The 12,783-nt window shown below is 44.7% G+C and overlaps 1 protein-coding gene across 1 annotated transcript in view; it reads left to right on the top strand.

The window, feature by feature from the left end:
- Nucleotides 1-12,783, top strand: part of LOC116906918 (collagen alpha-4(VI) chain-like) — a 95,331-nt gene that overhangs the window by 60,498 nt on the left and 22,050 nt on the right. The window contains exons 23-29 of the mRNA XM_032909842.1: nucleotides 78-140; nucleotides 2,822-2,872; nucleotides 5,093-5,128; nucleotides 5,227-5,289; nucleotides 7,269-7,331; nucleotides 8,789-8,824; nucleotides 10,079-10,115. Coding sequence (XP_032765733.1) covers nucleotides 78-140; nucleotides 2,822-2,872; nucleotides 5,093-5,128; nucleotides 5,227-5,289; nucleotides 7,269-7,331; nucleotides 8,789-8,824; nucleotides 10,079-10,115 — 349 coding nt within the window. The remainder of the gene's footprint in view (nucleotides 1-77; nucleotides 141-2,821; nucleotides 2,873-5,092; nucleotides 5,129-5,226; nucleotides 5,290-7,268; nucleotides 7,332-8,788; nucleotides 8,825-10,078; nucleotides 10,116-12,783) is intronic.

Raw genomic sequence — 12,783 nt, 5'->3', positions numbered from 1 at the left:
CAGCCTCTAAGGAAATGGCACAAAGATTCAGAAACTCCTGGGAGAAAATTAATTTCATCTTTCCCCTCTATTAAAAGGGAGAACTCGGTCACACAGGAGAAAGAGGTCCACGGGGTCAGCAAGGGTCAAGAGGACAGCCTGTAAGTCTCATTTCTCTGTTTTGAATTCCTGATTGAATGAATACCTTATCGTTTTCTTTTTTGGAGGGTGTTGTGTTCTTGTTGCATGTAAAACATAATGTGATTTATACTTGGGCTTAGTAGTGTGACAAGCTTGAGCTGTTGAAGATTTAGCCAAAGTTTCACAAGTTCCACATAAATAAAGAATCCAAAAATGTGTTGGATTTCTTTCGCTTTCTCATTGAGAGGGAAGTGTCTGTGGGACTCTTCTGTTTGATGAGGAAATTCTCAAGAATCTGAGTCTTTTGGGACCAATGAGATGCTCAGATAAACTAAAAACAAAACAAAACTTTGTGAGTCTCTCTCTCTCTCTCTCTCTCTCTCTGTATGTGTGTGTGTGCACATGTGCTTTTTGTGTGTGTGAACTTTGGGTGGTGGTCCTAATTTTTGACATTTATAGTAAGATATATTTTACATGTATAGGTGTTTTGTCTGTATGTATTTCTATATACCACATGTTTGCCTTGTGCCTCTGGGGACCAGAAGAGAGTGTTGGGGTTCCCCGGACCTGGAGTTTAGATGATTGTAAGCCTCCATGTGAATACTGTGGATTGAATCCAGATCCTCTCTGCAGGAGCAGCCAGTGCTCTTAGCCTCCAAGCCCCCAGCCTTGTTTGAGGCAGGATCTCCTTGTTTTTTGTATCTGTGTGAGGCAGCCCAGAGAGCCATGAGCTTCACTTCCCTCTGGAAGCACTGAGACTGAAGATTGCGCTACCATATCTGGCTTCACATGAGTTCTAGTGATTTAAACCCAGGTCCTCACAGCTGTTTGGCAGGTACTTTACTGACTGAGCCGTCTCTCCCAGCACACAGACCCATTTTTGTAGATACCAAATAAGAATACTTAACTATCATTATCCAGAGTATAGGAATAATGTTGGAGGCTAATAATTGTGAATGATTTCTTCCTACAGATGAAACGTTCGAAGGCAGCAGTCTTCGTTTTTCCTTATTTACTGATCTGAATTCAGGGGGACATTCATTATTTTATATGACTATTTTTCTATGCACTTCACTTTTCATAAGAGCAGAGCTGTCTTCTGGAGATCTCTTCCACCAACAGTTAGGAAGGGCTTATAAAGGTGCTCCCCCAATTCTGCACAGAAATTGCATTTGTTGGGAAGGAGAGAAACCTGAAGCAGACTCAGGAAGCTTAAATAAAAATGTACTAGGAGAGAGAGAGAGAGCAGAATTTGGTGGCTGTGAAACAGACTGCGAGGCATACAGTGCCCTGTGCCCATCCTCCAAAAAGGTAGATAGTGAAATGGTGAAACTAAGATTTTGTTCAATTTCATTCAGCTCTCTGTGGTTGAAATAGCATAGAGCGTATGCCCCTTAACACCCTCACCTATCTGTCTGTCTATCAATCACCTGTATATTTATCTGTCTCTATCTATGTATCTGTCTATCAATCATCTATGTATGTATCTGTCTGTTTATCTATCAATCATTTATCCATCTATCCCCACCCTCTCTTTCTCTCTCTCACCCTCCCTCTCACCCCCTACTCCCGAAAGCTAGGGACAGACATTCTTCTTAGAGGTGGCATTTCAGGACTGTACAATCCCGAGGACCTAAATTTGAGTCTCTAGACCTCAGGTAGAGACAGATATGGTAGCACACATCTTTAATTTTTTTTGGTTTTTGGAGCTGCAGGCATGGATTCTGTTTTCAGGAGGAGAGGACAGGGCTGGGGATGGCTCAGTGGTTAAGAACACTGGCTGCTCTTCCAGAGGTCCTGAGTTCAAATCCCAGGCAACACATGGTGGCTCACAACCATCTGTAATGGGATCTGATCCCTGTGTGTCTGAAGAGCTACAGTGTACTTACATGAAATAAATAAATTAATCTTAAAAAAAAAAAAAAAAAAAGACCTGGGTCACCTGATCTCCCACCACCAATCCCAGGCCTTGGTCTGTGCCTAGGAGCTGCAGGCCCTGGATGCTCCCTGGGAGTCAACAGGAGGGAGAGGACAAGAGGACAGCTAGTGAATGGCACCTTCCTCCCCACAGGATTCAGCTCCCCCTCCCCCATCACTTCCCTGACTTCACTTTCTTTTGTTGAATGTTTCCTAACCAGGCCACAGGGGCAGTCTTCAGCCCTTCAACTTGTCCTTGTTCTCACTTTCTGACATCTATTTGATCTAGAAACAGTTTCTGGTCACCACCCTCACAACTCCCCAAGCCACTATAAGGTTCTGAATTCACTCCTTGTGACACATTTATGATCTGGATGTACAGGTGTTTGGACCTCTTGTAGTGTACCGGTGCATGCACGTGTGTGCACATGCATGACTGTGTATGCAGGTGTGTGTTCAGACAGGGTCTCACTGTCTCACTGACCTCACTGAACCCAGGCTAGCTCAGACTCTCAGTCCTCCTGTTTCAGCTTTCTGAAAACCAGAAACAATATGAACAACATTCACCAGATGGTGAGCACATCTGTGCCCATTCTTAGTACTCTTCCCAGCAGCCCCATTCCCTCCGATGTCCTGTTTATCCGGTGAAGGCTTCACCAAGTCTTCACCCCCCCCCCACTCCTTTTCTTACTTCGTTGGCTTATCCAGAAGTTTGGGTGTTGTCATCAGCCATGAGTTGGTCTGGGTGGATCTGGAGTTAATTCATCTTGTGTTATTTTCTTAGGGTCGCTCTGGTCTAGACGGCTACGGTCATCCTGGAAGAAAAGGCAAGAAGGTGAGTCCCTGCCAAGAGCATTCCAATCTCAGGTCACGCTTTGAGTTCTACTAGACTATAGTGACTTTTGAAGAGGCATGCCAGGGATGATTTTTATGACACGTCGCACATAGCGTGATAGAATTCTCTCCCTGAGAAGTAAAGGGCTGGTCTCATCCTTCACTTTCCCGCCTTTACCCCTTCACACGCCTGCTCTACACTTACAAGCTCCCAGCGATGGGTCCAACCAGCTGCAGGTTAAGACATCTGGGAAAATCTGCATGTGTATAGAACATGTATGAATTCTTGTTATCCCCCTAAATAACACAAGACGATGATGCCTGTTCCATAGCACCTGTAGTTGTAGGTATTGTGTCACCTGGAGACTGAAGTCTAGCAGAGGGTGTGCACATGTCACATGTGTGTACTGGGTGGCACCGTATTACATCAGGGTGTTGACTGTGCTCAGATTTCAGTACCTCCGGAGGAAACCGGAACCAACCTTCCGAAGATATTGAGGGGCGATGTAATCCTTTATTTCTTTTAAAAATACATAATATTTTAACTTTTTCTTTAAGAATCTCATATTCTGGTTTCATTCCCTCCTCCCATTTTCCCACTCCCGCTCTTCAAAGATCTTCCAACCTTTGTCTCCTTTTCCTTTTAAGTCTTTAAAACTTACTAAGTCTGTTTATCCTGGCCCATACGTATGTGGGAGCATCTACTGGAGCATGGGACCTCTACTGAAATTGTAATTTCTAGGTGATGGTGGTGGGAATTGTAAAAACTATTTAGGGATTGAGGACCCCTGGTATTGAAATGTGGTCTCTTAGTGACCTTCTTTCCCAGAGGGATGTTGAGGAAAAACGTAATCGCCTGGCACTGAATGTTACAGAAACATGTTCAATATAGTGAGAGCCGTATTCCTAAAGAAAACTTGTTTTCCTTCTAGTGGCCAGCAACTTAATAATTCCTCAGCTGCGGTGGGACTTGTGCCACTTCTCAACACACACTGTTGTAGTGCCAGGGAAGTGTTAGTGAACACCCTGCCTCCCCCAATAGACAGGAGGCAAGGCAAATCACAGCAGGGCCTTTATCTCGGGCCCTTAGCCCACTGCCAATAGGTAGGATGGTTTTGGTGGAGTGGAGCCCCGGAATATCTATGTGGTGAAGTTTTATAGAAAGCAGCAAGTCAGAGGTGGGGTGAGTGTTTTTAGATTGGCAAGCATCTAATGGGGACGGGGGTGGGGTGGGGGGTGCGCCACTTCGACCTCTAGCATAGTTGGCTGGCTCTGGGGGCTAAAACCATAAACTTAACTTCTGCTTCCCTCTGCATTGGTGGTTGTTAGGCAGGGGGCAGGGCTGGTTGGCGATTAACTTGAAAATACTGGACTGTTGGGGGAAACTAACCTAGAAACGCTGGTCTTTTGGGATTAGCCTAGAAACTGGCTAGGCTCAGGTTTGGTGTGGGGTAATTTGGAAGCTGATGCTAGGTACTGGCCTGTTAGTTCATCTGAGTTCAAGTTTTCTAAAATGGAGTTTGAACCTAAAAGATTTGGTCTCTCACTATAACCTTTATTTATTCGTGTGTGCACACAAGCACTGTGCCGTGTGTGTGCATAGGAGAGAGGACTGCTTGCTAGATTACTTTTCTCTCTTTACCACCTTTGGTTCAGGGATTGAACTTGGGTCGGCAAGCTTGGTGGTGAGCGTCTTTCCCTCACAGGACCCTCTCACCAGCTCATTTTTTCATTTCCTGGTCCTCTCTCTGGATTCTTGGTCATCTCTGAGATGCTATCTACTTCTACGGTCACTTGCTTCTTCAGGAATGCAAATTCGGGGGGGGGGCTTGGTTTTGTGTACTGCTGAGTCCCCAGTGATTACAGGACCACTTGGCAAACAGCAAGAGCTAAATAAATGCCTGTGGGATGCATGATCATTTTGAAGCATGCCTATGGCTCTGACAAGTCGATGCTGCTTCCTAACACTCAGGTTGATGCCCCTACCTTGCTTTCTGTTGGCGCATATCTTGGGGGCTCTATCCTGAGAAATAAAAATGCCCAAGAAGGAAGTTTCATTAGACTCTGCATCAGAGATGCTGAAGATTGTAAAAACTATAAATTGTTGATCTCTGGAATTAAAATGCAGCCTCTTGACAACAGTGTCTTCTTTCCCGGAGGAATGTCGAGGTAAGACTTAATCACCTGGCACTGAACATTATCTTATCGTCTCTGACCCTAGGGTGAACCTGGATTCCCTGGCTATCCTGGCATGCAAGTAAGAAGAGATCTCCGTGGGCCTGGCAACTGGTAGGCGTGTGTGTCACCTGTGTGCGATTCTTTCTTCACATTCACAACCCTGCTTTTGCCTTTAAGGGAGAAGATGGTAATCCAGGCCGTGGAGGAGAGAAGGGGGCCAAGGGAATCCGAGGGAAGAGGGTAAGAACCGAAGGGTCATCTGCAGTCATCACAGCGGCTGACAGGGCTAGACTATCCTTGACCAGTCAACACACACACACACACACACACACACACACACACACACACACACACACAGCATCCTCCCAACCCACCCCTTCTCATTTACATTCAGGGTTGAAATGCAGCTTAGCAAATGGTAACAACGGAGCTCACAGGTCAGAGTTTCAGCTCTGCACTACCAACCACTCAAGATGATTTGAAGGCACCTCTGTCTCAGTGACTCTAGGGAAAATTTGGAAGGACATTGTCACAGACAGTCCTTAGAAGCAAGTGTGGTTTGTCTGAGTCTTCCCCGAGATTCTTTGGAACTAGATTCTCAAGAACATAACTTCTATCTTGGTGGACTTTGAATCTAGTGTGCTTGATTGAGTCTCATGTAAAGAACTCATTCCTTCGGGTTCTGTAGATTATGATTTTTTTTTAAAAATTCTTTTTTGAGATAGTCTCAGATAGCCCATGCTGGCCTTGAACTTGTTATGTTAAGGAAGGTCTGCCCTGGATCCCTGATCTTTCTTCCAGCACTTTCTAAGTGTGTCACTGTGCCCTGCCATAAAGATTGGCTCTCAAAGAGCCACAGTCAATGCCAACTCATTTTGAAAGGAGTAACTCCGAAGACTAGGATCTGGTTAGAGTTTAGCTGACAGACATCATTAGAAAGTGAGCTTTGGGCTGGTAGATGGTTCAGGCGGTGCTCCAGTCTCTGTGACTGTGATAAACACCATGACCAAAAGCAAAGGGGAGGAAAGGATTTGTTCTGCTTATACTTCCAGCCATCATTAAGGGACGTCAGGGAAGGAACGGAAGCAGAAGCCAAGGACGAACGCTGTTACTGGCCTGCCCTTCCTAGCTTGCTCAGCTTGCTATCTTATAGAACCCTGGACCACCTGCCCGGGGATGGCATGAGCACATCCATCATTAATCAGGAATATGCCCCACAGACTTGCCTCTGGGATAACCTAATAGGGACATCTTCTTGGCTAAGGTTCCCTCTTCCCACTGACTTGAGCATGTGTTAAGTTGACAAGAACTAACTAGCCCCATAGATAAAGGCACTTGCCACCGAGTCCAGCAACTTGAATTTGAGCCCCAGAACCCAGATGGGAAAAGGAGAGAAACAACTCCTATAAGTTGTCATCTGATCGCCACATGTGCACCATGACATTCTCTCTAGAGCACATGGACAAACACATGCACGCACGCACGCACGCACGCACGAATAAACGTGATTTAAAAATATTTAAAGAAAGTCTTCTGGGGACAGGACATGAACTGGTGTTCAGAGTGAAGGAGAAGGAGGGTTAGAAAGCATGAGTGTTCCTTGACTCTGTAATTGTATTTTTTATCTGCTGGCAGGTCCTGCAGACAGTCAGGTCCGTGCTCGCTCAGCTCCATGCTGCTTGCGGTCACTCTGATCAGTTAACGTCTCCTTGTACTTTCAAATAAAAAAGACGAGGCATCGATCCAACCCAGATGATTGGTGCTGTTTTACTTCAAATACCTAGAACACGAGCAGTGTGCCCCTGGCCACCCAAAACCATCCTTGAGACACTGAGGCCCAAAGGTGCTATGGGAATTTTACCCGGACCCTTTGTGTAGACCTTGTGCTTTCTGTTAATCACATGCCCTTGAGACTTAACCTTGAGGGTTAAGTGGTCTTTTATGGCTTTGGGTGGAAATTGTGTGTGTGTGTGTGTGTGTGTGTGTGTGTGTGTGTGTATGTGTGCGTGTGTGTGTAACACATGGGCAAGCTGGGGTTAGATAGATAGGTGGGCTAGAAGGGAGTTGTCTGGTTCCCATAAAGCCCCACCCCCTCTCCATGGATACATAGTTCACAGGGGCAGACTCACTGGCCTTAGGCATGAAACAGTTTGATGTTTTGGGAGGACCAGTTCTCATAGCCAACAGGGAAGCTTATTCCTTTGGTTTCTTCATTGTAGGGCAGTTCTGGATTTCCTGGGTTTGCTGGAACTCCAGGTGACCAAGGCCCACCAGGAAAAACGGTAATGGGAACCTTTTCCTTTCTTGTTTCCAACCTTGTGCCAAGATGAGTAAGAACTTGATAAGAGGCCTCACGGAAGAAGAAACAAACGTCTGGGACATTCAGCAGGTTCAAGGGACCTGGCAAACAGCTTAGCAAACTAACGTCAAACCTACACAGTATTCTAGGTGTCGTTTTTCTCTGAATCCAGAGGTGATCTTGGAGTGACTAGAGGTTTATGGGTCTTCCTGAACACATAGATTAATACATAAAACTTACCAGAGAATGAGCTTATCAATGCAAACACGATGACCAACACGTAAAGCCGGATGGAAATCCTCATTGAATATTCCATCCATGCTATCTTAACTGAGCTGGTGCTGCTGCAAGACAGAGGGCTTTTTAGAATACAACGAGACATAGAAATCCTCGGAAGCTTTGCCTATGCTCTGCTTTAGAGACAGGGTGGGATAGTTTGCTTCCCTGTGAGAAACCATAGCCCCCCCACTGCAAGTTGGGGAGGGATGGGTTTATTTGGATTATAGGTTACAATCTGTCATTGAGGGGAGTCAGAACAGGGACTCAAGACAAAAAGGAACTTGATGGCCAGGACTGAGGCAGAGACCATAGAGGGATGCTGCTTACTGGCTTGCTCCCCTCGCCTGGGATGGTAACATTCTAGACCCACGTGTTTAAGGGTGATACTACCCACACTTGGCTGGGACCTCCTTTGTCTGTTGGCAATGAAGAAAATGCCTCACTGACACATCCATAGGCCAAGCTGAGACGATTCCTCAATTGAGATTCATCCTTCTGAGATATGCAAAGGGTTTGCATTAAGTTGATAAAAACTAACCGGTGTGTGTCTGTCATTCTGTGAGGCATAACGTATTCATCAGCCAGAAGGGGACATCAGCATATCCCTCACTGGAGTTCAGACATCACAGAGGTAGTTCATGGTCATCTGGTGAGGGAGCACAGACTCAGTGGGTTTCAGGACAGTGACCTGCCCAAGGCTACAAGTCACCACCCTGTAGAGTTTAAACAAAGACACTAACTGTCGAGGCTCCCAGAGGGCCTGGAGCCAGACAGTGGTAATCGGAAGGCTTCTGGGAGGTTCCTTCACTATGAGGGCAGAGATGGGGTGGGGATGAGAGGCCTGGAAGAGCAGGAACAGGGGAGATACTGGGACGTACTTTAGAATAGCTTCTGCTAGGACCTGGGCTCTTGAATGGTTTCAAAATTACCTGGTCTTCCAAGAGTCTATGTCCCATCCTCCTGGACTCCCTGGACTCTGAGGTTTGGGCTGTACCAGTCAGTTATTTTGTCTTCCTTACGGGGCTGAGCAGAACTCAGGGACCAGGAGAGGAGGGCAGCGTATGTGCCATGGTGAGCACTTAGCATCTCCAGTTGCTTATAGAGAAAAAAGTGTTGGGAACCAGAATTCTGCAGTTCTAACTATGTTTCTATTCTATCCAGGGCATCAAGGGCCCAAAAGGCTTGGCAGATAGGACGGTGGGTAAAGACTCCTAATTTGAAAATTCACTCATTTTAAAACATAAATCTTTCTATATTCACAGAGCTAGATTTGTTAATCTTAAAGCTTCTTAATTTTTCCTTTTATAAATTTTGTTAACACTTTAAGTTTATGGAGGTTTCCCCAGAAGTGCCACTATAAAATTAGAATAATATTTTAACCATTAAGTGACACAAAAGAAAATATTGGGGACCTACCTCCTTTCTGAAGAATGCTTTTTTGTAAAGCTAAAAACACTGGTTATAAAGCTATGTATTTTTAATATGCCAATTCACCGAGTAGCACAAGTTTTCCTGTCTTATGGGACACTCCAGAAATAATATTGGCAATGACAAGGAGTACTTTTCTCCCAAGTGCATAGACTGTTAGGTGGGGTTGCAGGAAGCAGAAACAACCAAAGAACAGGAAGTGGCAGGGTCTGAAGTTGAGGGGAGAACAAAGGAGGGACGGGTTTCTAACTGTAGGCTTTCCCACCTGCTCCCTAGTTCCTGAAAAGTGACTTCGGGGTTCATTACTTATTAATAAAATATCTAGGCCTAAGTTAGGCCTGTTCCCCGACTAGCTCATAAATTATATTAGACCGTTTATACTATTCTATGTCTCCTCAGTTCCAGCTTCCTCTAAGTTCTGGTGGGGAATCCTCCTACCTGACTATTTCCCAGAGTTCCCTGCTCTTGCCAGATGTCCCACCTTCGAATCCTGACTCGGTTTCTTGGTCATTAGATGTGTATTGGCAAGAGATGCTTCCACACAGCACACAAGAAATTATCCTTATAAGGGATAAAAACAAACAAACAAAACAAACTAAAGAGGTAGAATTCCAGGGATTGGGCTATGGAGGTACCTGTCTCGGCCGTCATTCTAAAGAAGTCTAGCAAACACTTCTACAAAAATGCATAAGTTGACAGCAGTCCCCAGTATTCTCTCCTGAGATTCCTAGATTTCAACCTTCAGCATCAGATTTGAGCCCCTTGATTTGTGAGGCAGACTACAAAGTAAAATGGTGTGCCCCACCTACCTATCTCAATATCCCATTCTTTAAGTGTTTCAAAGTAGTGGCTGGATCTGGAAATAATATTGTTAGGTGGTATGATCCGCTCTGACAGGTTTGTGGTTTTCTGTTACATATTTAAATGCTTCAGCTAGTACACATCATTACAAGTCACAACAATGACATCCGCTCCACACTAAATGCTTATTTCCTCTCCCTGCCTCTCCCCATCTCTCTACAGCCCTGTGAAATTGTTGATTTCGTGCGAGGAAACTGCCGTAAGTTGTTTGGGAGCTGGCGGTGGGGTGTGTGTGGATCAAGGACTAAGGACCTAAGTCACCTGAGGATTTGACTGAGACTTGGGAAGTGGCTTGTCCATCGCAAAAAGATCTTATAGAGTAACAGACTGTGCCCAATCTCCCTTTAAGATCTCTTCCTCGGTGGGCTCTGAAGTGAAATGAAATGAAATGGTTTGAAAGGCACACCGTCTCAATAGTGAACAAGGTTGGACCCCCCAAATGTAACCATACTCACATACCCGTGCGCCCGTATGAAACAGAGCATGGGAAGCCCTGATCTTTTTATTTCAATCAACAGTATTCACAATGACCTTTTTTTTTTTATTTTTTTTTATTTTTTTTATTTTTTTTTCCGGAGCTGGGGACCGAACCCACGGCCTTGCGCTTCCTAGGCAAGCGCTCTACCACTGAGCTAAATCCCCAACCCCCACAATGACCTTTTGAAAAGAAGCCTGTCCTATTTGGTTGTCATTTCCATTGCAGAAATGGAACTCTGAACCATGAGGTCTTAGGTCTGGCTTTGTCACATAACTGGTTGACATTTCGTGCTCTCTTTAAAAAACATCGTGGGCGCTCGCACCCACAGAGAGCACACACCTCTCCTCACTGGCGATAGCGAAAGAACACTGAGTTGAAAGCTCTTGTGTAGAAGTTTGGGCTTTCTCCACAACCACTCGCCTTCTTGCTCAACCTTCTGGCTTCTGTCCACCCCCATCCAGCTGCTGTTGAAGGAGAGTCCAGGATCCATTTTCACAGGGGTCACATAGAGTAATGCTATCAGCTTGGGTAGCAAGGAGGAATTGACCATGTAGAAAGTCAAACCCCTTACATGGAGGTGCACCACAGGGTCAGGAGCGAATAGAAAAGCGAGAAAAAAAATATTAGAGATAGAAGCAGCAGAGTCAGGGGAAGGGCTCAGTGCCCTTGCCATGCCATGTGAAGGTTAAAGTTGCTGCTGCCTAATCATTTTTATATAGAAGCATGGAGTGATTTTTAGAGAGCTAAATCTAAATGTTAAAAAAAAACCCTTTGAATTGAAAATAGGCAAGAGACATAAAGAGTCAGAGAAGAAAAAAATTACAAATTAACAATGCACCTGTGAGAATATTCACCCTCAGTAGAAATGGAAGATTACCAATTAAAAGTATGATATGCTCTTTATGGTCCTCAAACTGGAAATATATAAAGCCTGTTACATATACATACATACATACATACATACATACAATATACATATATGTGCATATTTATTTATATAGTTCTGGTCTTTAGAGATAGGGTCTTGCTAATTAAGCTATCTGGCCTGAAACTCTTTATGTATACTGCAGTGGCTTCAGACTTGCCATCCTCCTGCATCAACCTCGCGAGAGCTAGGAATGCAAGCTTGCCCCACCAGGTCGAGGCTTCAAATTGGAAATACTTTTGAAAAGTCAAAATAATCCTTACCCCTGATTTGAGGAGAGTATGACTGTGACTTGTGGGACTATAAAATAATGCCCAGAGAGCAACTGGAACGGTCATGTGACGGGCAGGCTGTGGTTGGACAGACAGGCACAGATCCTTGTACGTGTGTGCTCGCACTGAGAGACACTGGCCGAAGAGACCACAGGGCAGCTACATAGTAGAATATATGACAGCACTCGGCGTTTACCGATAAAAACAGTCCTACCCAGGGCAACAAGGTCCAGAGTCAAACATACTTTAAGCTCCAAGTATTATAAAATAAAAGTATTTTTATGTTTGGATACATAGATGGTGAACTAAGGACAATCTTAACTTTTTATGAGCATGTGTTATGCGCATATATATGTATACGCACACATACTTCACACACGATATACATATAATTATATATTATTTATATTTTATGAATATGTATGAGACACACATAAGATGCAGCTTCAGAATAGCTTGGTGCTTTAGTTGGATTTAATTTTAGTTGAATGCAACCAAAGTCCTCAATGACAATGGGGAAATGTGTCTCTCAGGTCAAAGCTGGGGTCAAATTCTGGGATGTGGCAGAGTCCTGGAGTATGCATTCCAGGGTTCCAGGATGAAGTCTCCTTGTAGTTTCTTCTGTGTCATTGTGTGTGTATGTGTGTGTGCATGCGTGTGTTAGTTGCTGTATTTCCCAAATTATCTCATGCTGCGAGAAGTTAATCAAGCTTCAGTCATTGAATCTACATTTCATCCAGCCTGGAAAGGAAGGGAGAGAGGGACAGAGGGCAAGGGGCAAAGGGCAAAGGGTGCTCTTGCCTCTCCCTTACTAAATAATGGGTTTCATTAGGATATAAAGATGCTTTTGCAAAGTCTTACCATTTTTCTTAGTCTGTGTTATCCAGAATGCAGTAAGCCAGCTAGCCCAGTGGAAGCGTGACCTTTGTTTCAGACGGCCACATACCCAGTCAGAAATTGCAGTCCTATTATAATGGGGGGGGGAATGATGGATCCTAGGCAAATAGTTGGGATTTTTCCCATACCAGCGAGGAGTTTCTAGAAGGTCATTTGGATTTCTCAAGAGAGGATTTTTCAAAGTGGATATGGTTTGAAACTCCAAATATTTGGGAGACTGAGGCAAGAGGGTTTTACACTCAAGGTCAGCTTCAATGACACAGAGAAAGCTGTCAAACCAAAAAAGTGTATTTTA

Source organism: Rattus rattus, chromosome 8 (assembly GCF_011064425.1).
Source record: "Rattus rattus isolate New Zealand chromosome 8, Rrattus_CSIRO_v1, whole genome shotgun sequence".
Lineage (NCBI taxonomy): Eukaryota > Metazoa > Chordata > Mammalia > Rodentia > Muridae > Rattus > Rattus rattus.
The sequence above is the reverse complement of the archived record's forward strand: the minus strand, read 5'-3'. Positions and strand labels throughout refer to the sequence as shown.